The 7,829-nt window shown below is 43.7% G+C and overlaps 1 protein-coding gene across 1 annotated transcript in view; it reads left to right on the plus strand.

Annotated features, from left to right (window-relative positions):
- The first annotated feature begins 271 nt into the window (after nucleotides 1-271).
- Nucleotides 272-7,829, plus strand: part of LOC128116163 (coiled-coil domain-containing protein 134-like) — a 17,359-nt gene continuing 9,801 nt past the window's right edge. The window contains exon 1 of the mRNA XM_052747370.1: nucleotides 272-282. Within this exon, the coding sequence (XP_052603330.1) occupies nucleotides 272-282 (11 nt within the window). The remainder of the gene's footprint in view (nucleotides 283-7,829) is intronic.

Below are 7,829 nucleotides of genomic sequence, written 5' to 3' on the forward strand. Positions count from 1 at the left end.
TATATTTTATAATGACCTTTATTTGTCGTAATTTTCAGTATGTTAAGTTACCTAGTGGTTGATAGTAACTTTATCTTCATAGGTTGTTAAATCTATGTGTAAATAAAATGCATAGTCTAGAAACCACAGCAATGGGTCAGTGGTTTCATAGGCCTCTATGCCAAGTTTGGGAAGTGTTTCCTTGCTTCAAGAGCAATAACTCAAGCACTGGCTTGGGTATCTCAGTTGTAAGAAGCCATGGAAGATAAGAAAGATGGTATTTTATGGCCACATGGAATGGAGGTGAGGGCTACAGTGCTGAGCATACAGTAGCTTGTGTTTGCATAGGGCAGTAAGTGAAAGTCAGGGGTGAGGAAGCTGGCGGAAGGCTCATTTACCAGGAAGATCTCACCAAGGAGACAGCCATTGACCCTTAAAAGACAAGAAGAACCAGTTGGACAGACTAAAGGTCATAGGTCTAGAGACAGAATTGTCCCTCGAAACCCATCTGTTCCCCTCAGCATGTTACCACCACAAGGGAAAGGACTTTTCTTCTTCTTCCCACAGTTCTTTGCACCTAGAACAGCACTTGGGACAATGAGACTGTTCACTAAGTGTCACCAAATGGCTGTATGAATACCTGGGACGGGATACTAACCGATTAGGTCTGGTTTTCAGGATTGGATTAGGTTAGGTGGCCAGCCCATGTGCTTCTAGGATGAGGAAGAAGAGAGGTTATATGAATACATTTACTTTTGTGTGTAATTGGGGTAATTTATAACCTAGAGATCCCCCTGCCTCAAGGAAGTCCTCTTTGGAGCTATGAGTCTAAGAGCAATGCGGTCTCTTCTCATAGCTTTAAGTTTTTGGTTCATTTGAATAAAATAAATGGTCAATGAGTTGGGAATATAGCTCTGTAGTAGGGTACTTGCTTGGAGTGTGTGAAGTCTTGGGTTCAGTACCCAGTACTGCAAAGACAAGCATAATGTGAATGAGCATAGTGGCACACAATTACAATCTCAGTTACTTTAGAGGCTGAGGCAGAAGGATTGCCTCATGTTCCAAGACCAGCCCAAGCAATTTAGTGAGACCCTCATCTCAAATAAAAAGTAAAAAGAGGAGTGGGGGGGGGGGGGCTAGCTCAACAGTAGATCTCTTGCTTAGCATACATGTGGTCCTGGGTTCAATCCCCAGTACTATCAAAAAAGTAGAATAAATAAACAATTTTAGCAGGACACTATACAATGAAATGGGGCTATTTTATAGAGAGTACTGAGATAACCTAGTTTAGATTAGGTAGCAGAGTGAAGCCTCTTAGAATATAAATGTCATTCTCTTTGAAGCAATGCCAAAGTCTAGATTTTTATGTGAAATCTCCAGGTTTTTAAGCATTGGCTTCATTATCTTTTTTCTTTGTGTGTGTGCATGTGAGTCCAGCCACAGCTATGCCATAGTGTTTTTGTGGAGGGTAGAGTCTGAGTTCAGGTGTCAATTTTGACTTTCATCTTCTTTGAAACAGGGTCTCTCTTTTCTCTCTTTTGTTTGACACTGCATACACTCTCTGGCCTCCAGCCTTCCAAGGATTCCCCTCTTTCTGCCTTCCATCTTGGCAAAGGAGGAGCACTGACATTGCAAACTTGCCCTACCGTACTTAACTTCCTGTGGGTTGTTGGGATTTGAACTCAGGTCCTTACACTTGTGTGACATTTCCCCAGACCTTATTTATTTTTTACATTTGTTTATTCAGTTTGTGAGTGTGCATTTGCCCATCCATGTGCCCATGTTTGAGTGTATGGGACCAGAGGACAACTTTTAGAGTCTATTCTCTCCCTCTACCATGTAGGTTCTGGGGATTGAACTCACATGATCACGTTTGGCAGCATGGCCCCCTTACCCACTGCGCCATCTTGCTGGCTCATCCTCTTAAAAAATTATTTTGAGAATTCCATACATGTGTGCAATGTATTTTGATCATATCCATTCACCAAACTCTCCCAAACCTCCCACCACATTTCCCTCCCAACTTCATGTACTCTTTTTCTTTTTTGAATAACTCACTAATCCAATTAGTGCTGCCCATATGCACATAGGTGTAGGACCTGCCGTCCACTGGAGCATGGCCACCTTCCAGGATCCACACTCTTGGAGAGAACTGGCTCTCTCTGCCTTATCAGCTGTTTCCTTGTTTATTAACTGTTTGTTTTTGAGACAGGGTCTCTCACTCTGTACCCTTGGTTGGCCTAGAACTTGCTATGTAGACCAGGCTAGCCTGAACTCACCAAGATTGCCTGCCTTTGCCTTCCAGGTACTGAGATTAAAGGCATGTGCTACTAAGCCTGTCTTGTCCCTCTTATTTTTAATGATGGAGAGACAAAGGCCTAAAACCGAAACTTCTAAAAGAACCACTCGTTTTGGCACATCTTGTATATCTCTCCTCAAACTTGACCTTGGCCTCCCACTTGGCTTGTGTTTCAGAGTAGGGTCTTTGAAGATGTCCTTGTTGATAGCAGCCAGGTCTGTCTTTTTTTGGGGGGTGAGGGGTGGAGTTCAAGACAGGGTTTCTCTGTGTAGCCCTGGCTGTCCAGGAACTTACTCAATAGACCAGGCTAGCCTCAAACTCAGAGATCCTCCTGTCTCTGCCTCTTGAGTGCTGGGGTTAAAGGTGTGCACCACCACTGCCTGGCTGAGCCAAGTGTTTTATAAGGGCAGAAAGAGAGAATCTTCCACTGGGATTAGGAAGGGCAAAGTCAAGAAGGTGATTTTTGCTAGGCACAAAAGAAATAGGTGTCAGGGCTGCAGAGATGGCTCAGCAGTTAAGAGCACTGGCTGCTCTTCCAGAGGATTAGGTTCAATTCCCAGCACCCACGTGGTGGCCCACAGCTATCTGTAACTCCAGTTCTAGGAAGTCCAATGCCCTTATAGTGCACAGATATATATGCAGGGCAAAGCACTCATATACATAAAAATGAATTAATCAATTTTTAAAAATAGGTGTCAGGAGCAGCACTGATGAACATATAAAAGAATAACCAAGCTACCTTAGACAAGGCTGCTAGAGATGTTTTGTAATTAACATTATGTGTAAGAAAATATTGACTGAAATCCAAGAGGTGAGTTAGAACTAAGTTGTGTTCTAGATACAGGGTTTTTTGCGGAATTTTAGGAAGGTAACTGTTGAGCATGTCAAAGTAGAGGTAACTCTTAGCATAGGTTAAAAATTTCAACTCTGTCGGTAAGAAACTTCCTGGTTCACGCGAGGGTGTGACCTGTGTGAAGGGTTGGCCCTGAAGACAGAGCATAGGTGGAATTGTAGGATTCCATTGAGACCTTGAGCATGGGGCTTTGATGAAGCTTAGAAGATAGCTATACTAGAAAAGCTTGCTGGGGAGATGATGGAATTTAGTCTAAATAGGCTTAAGTGGGGAATAGTCACAGAGTAGAAATGGGAAACATATTCAAAAGGTCAAAACTGGCAGTGGAGATTGAGAGTGGAGAAGAGAACTAGAATGGTTGAAATAGAAGTGTAACAAGAAGAGGTGAGTTTCTCGAAGAGCAGTCAGCACAGGATGGACAGTGCTGCAGAGGGCAGCAAGGATGGTAAGGCATAAAAGGAGCCAGGAGCTGGGCAGGAGCTGGTCAACCCGGGGTAGAGCCGTCAAGTGGAAGGGGAGGGATCCAAAACTAGATGGCCCAAACAGGAGTCCAAAATGGAAGGGTGAGGGGCAGGCAGAGGCAACTGTTCTCCCTGAAGGAGGCTGAAGAACTGGAAACTGCACCCAGGGCCTTGTGCATGTGAGGCAACCACTCTGCCACTGAGCTGTATTCCCAGCCTCATTTCTACGTTTCATTTTGAAACAGGGACTCACCAAGTTGCTCAGGATGACCTGTCTCAGCCTGCAGAATAGCTGGGGTTGCAGGCCTGCCACTACCAAGCCCAGCTTTACTTTCCTGTCTTTATGCGTTGTCTGTTCTAAACATTTCATGTACATGGAACCAGAGCCTGTGGCTTCTTTCACTTAGCACATGTTCAAATCCATCCTTGTTGCAGTGTAGTGTTTCAGTACGGCTCATTTTGCTAACTCACTTGTCGGCTGCCAGACGTTTGGGCTCTTTCTCCCTTTTGGCTATTAGGAGAGAAGCAACTGAGAACATGTGGTTTTCTGTGGGTATGTGTGTTCATTTCTCTCGGGTAGACTATCCATATTGTTGTTTGTATCCACTCACTCACTTTCTTAGTTTCCCCGGTCAGTTCTTTCGTTTCTTGGGCCCGCCCTTTGTTTGCCCATCTCTGGGTAAGTCAGCTACCCTTAACTAACCTACAGAGTGATGTTGAAGTTCCTGTTCCTGGTTCTTGGTTTGGGGTGGTGACGGTGTTTGCTTCCTTGGTGTTGCTTGATACTGAGTTAATGCACCCCAGAATGGCCTCGGATGTACAGCCACGGTTTGAACCCTGGTCTGCTCACTTCTGACTTTGGACCCCTCCCTTTCCATCTGAGGGCTCTACTGAAGGTTGACCTGAAGTCCTGGAACCACAGGCATGGCTTGCAGGTCAATTTTTGAGGACTGGCCTGTTTAAAAATACATAGTCAAATCTCACTCCAACTTAATAGTTTGGCTGAATTTAGAGTTTTAGGCAGGATTTTTTTTTTTTTTTTTAAATACAAGGTTTTATTGTTCAGCCCTGGAACTCACTATGTTGAAGAGGGAAGTGCTGGGATTAAGGGTATGTACCACAACCCCCAGCTAAACAGAACATGTTTGAGACCAGGCCTTGCTCTGTAGCCCAGGCTGGGCTTGTGATATTCTTGCTCGGCCATCGGAGTGCTGAGGTAACAAACCTAGTGTGCAGGGCAGGTAGGACAGAGTTGGTATCGGAAGTTTGAAGAGGTTGCTTGTGCTTTAGCTTCTAGTTGTGGAGAATTCTGATCCTAGTGTGTAGCACAAGCTTACCTAGAACTCATATCCCCGGCTTCTACACCCCCACCCCTACCCCCACTCCATAGTGACGGTAGTAAAGGCATACACTGCTATCCTCATTTTGCCATTGATGTGCTGGGAACTGAATTCAGGTCTTTGTGCCCACCAGGCCACACTGAGCTACAACCCAGCCCCACCATTTTGATTTTGTAGTTTTCTTCTGAAAGCTCTTGAAATCTTGCTGTTGTCCACAGCTTGTTTATTTTCCACATGCTTTAAGTTAGTTCTTGGTTTTATCTAGTTATATTTTCTGGGGCTTCTCAGACCACCAGACCAGAGTCCTCTTGAGTGTCTCCTCTCCCTGTCTGACCTCTCCCTTGTTAAACATTCTCTGTGTTCACACCCAGGCCTTTGGGCTAATAATGTTCTTGAGCATTGCCTGTCTCTCACTGAAGTCTTTAAAACCGTTTTTTTTTTTTTAATTTTTTATAGTTTTTATACTCCACTCAAGATCCTGATACTTTTTTAAAAAGTGTGTTTTTGCTTCTATCTCAAGTAGGTCTTGTTCTTAAGTTAGTACCGAAAAAGGAAACTCAAGCAACTTTATATCAATTAGAATTTCCTGGGGCTGGGTGTATAGTTCAGGGGTTCATTCCTCAGCACCACATAAAGCAGTGTGTGGTGGCCTACTTCTGCAGTCCCAGGCTAGCTGGGCTACAGAAGATCCTGTCTCAACAACCAGCAGCAACAACAGAATAACCCCTGAGTATCAGATTGTCTGTATCCTTTTGCACTCTTTTGTTTGTTTGGTTTTGGGTTTTTTGAGGCAAGGTTTCTCTGTGTAGCCTTGGCTGTCCTAGAGCTCGCTCTGTAGACCAGACTGGCCCTGAACTCAGAAATCTGCTTGCCTCAGAGTGCAGGGATTAAAGGCTAGCCAGAACTTTTTGGTTTTTCAAGACAGGGTTTCTCTGTAGCTTCGGAGCCTGTTCTGGAACTTGCTTCTGTAGACCAGGCTGGCCTCAAACTCATGGAGATCCACCTGTCTCTGCCTTCTGAGTGCTGGGATTAAAGGCATGCACCACCACTGCCCGGCTAGCCAGAGCTTTTAAAGTATATACACAGTTATCATATTTTCACACACAGATCGCCATATGTTGCAATAGTTGTAGTATAATAGTATATAATTGAGTGTAATCCAGCCAAATAGACAACTCGCGTGTCTCTGGCTCTGTTGAACATTTTTGTTATTTGTAACCTCTCATTAGCGTAAATGCTCTTGCTGCAAACACTTAGGGAAAGTCACTTTGGAGTTAGGTCATGAGTGTGTGTTACCCAGAGAGGAATCGCAGGTCAAGAGCTGGAGTCCACATTGCTAGCTGTAGCCTTTTCACTTTTCAAATTTTTCCATTGCTACAAATTACTGTGGTGACTATTTTATTTTTGGGGGGCGGGGTAGGGAGGTGCTGCATTTATATGGGTCAAAATTTTAAACGTGTAAAACAGAACTGTGGAAAATTTTGCTCTGTCTACTAATCTCCCTAAACTATACTTCCTCAAAAGTAATCACATTTGAGCTGGAGAGTTGGTCCACTGGTAAGAGCACTGACTGTTCTTCCAGAGGACCAAGGTTCAATTCCCAGCCCTCACATGGCCAAAAACCATATGTAAATCCAGCTCTGAGAGATCCAATACCCTCTTCTGGACTCTGAGGTTACTGCACACACATGGTCCACAGACATACATGCAATGCAGGACAGATATCCATACACATACAAATAAATCTCAAAAAAAAAACTTTTTTAAGTTTCTTTTACCTCCTGCTAAACTTGTTATTATAAGGACAAGCAAAGACAGGTGATATGACTTAGCAGGTAAAGGTGCCTGCTGCCGGAGGACCTGATTCAATCCACAGAACCCCCAAGATGAAAGGAGAGAACTGTCTTCTGCAAGTTGTCTCCTGACCTCCATATTGCATGCACTACACATACACACATTGTAAAAGGAAAAAAAAAAAACCAGGTATGGTAGCACTCAGGAAGAGGGAGAGGCAGGCAGACAGGTCTCTGAGTTCAAGGCCAGGCTGACCACTTTTCACCATAATCTCTAAATTTAGGAAATGCCCTTTTGTGTTTTTTCTCATAATACTTTTAATTTAAGAAAAAAAAAATCTCTCTTGAAGGACTAGAGCAGTGGTTCTTAACCTGTGTGTCATGACCCCTTTGGAGGGGTTGAACAACCCTTTCACAGGGGTTGCCTAAAACCATAATTAATTCATATCAGTAGCAAAATTATGGTTATGAAGTAGCATTGAAAATCATTTTATGGTTGGGAGTCATCACAACATGAGGAACTGTTTTAAAGGGTCACAGCATTAGGAAGGTTGAGAACCACTGGCCTAGAGAGGTGGCTTAGCAGTTAAGGACTGTACTGCTTTTACAGAGGACCTGAGTTTGGTTCCTAGAATCCATATCAGGTAGTCCTCAACTGCTGGTAATTTCAGCTCTGGGAGTTTAGGGGAGTCCCGTGGCCTCTTCTGGCCTCTGAGGGAACCTGCTCCACTCGTATGCACATACTCATATACAGATACACACTTATATACAATTAAAGTTTTTAAAAAGTTTTGTTTTGGTCAGCCTTGAAGTTGGCCTTGCTAGTGCACACCTTTAATCCCAGTACTTAGGAGAAAGAAGCAAGTGGGTCTCTGTGAGTTCAAGGCCTGCCTGGTGTATGAATGGGTTCCAGGCCATCCAGGGCTTGCATAGTGAGACCCTATCTAAAAAATAATTGGCTTTGGTAGTTTTTCTAAACTGGTAAGGGGCAAGCTTTCTCTTTATTTCTTGGGCAGGGTTGGACTGCAACTAGTGATAGCTGTTTTCCATGGTGTTTTATTTTTTGTGCATACATAAAATTGCATGTAATTGTTTAAAAGATTA

Source organism: Peromyscus californicus, unplaced genomic scaffold, assembly GCF_007827085.1.
Source record: "Peromyscus californicus insignis strain IS unplaced genomic scaffold, ASM782708v3 Scaffold_20__1_contigs__length_68692818, whole genome shotgun sequence".
In the NCBI taxonomy this organism is placed as follows: Eukaryota; Metazoa; Chordata; class Mammalia; order Rodentia; family Cricetidae; genus Peromyscus; species Peromyscus californicus.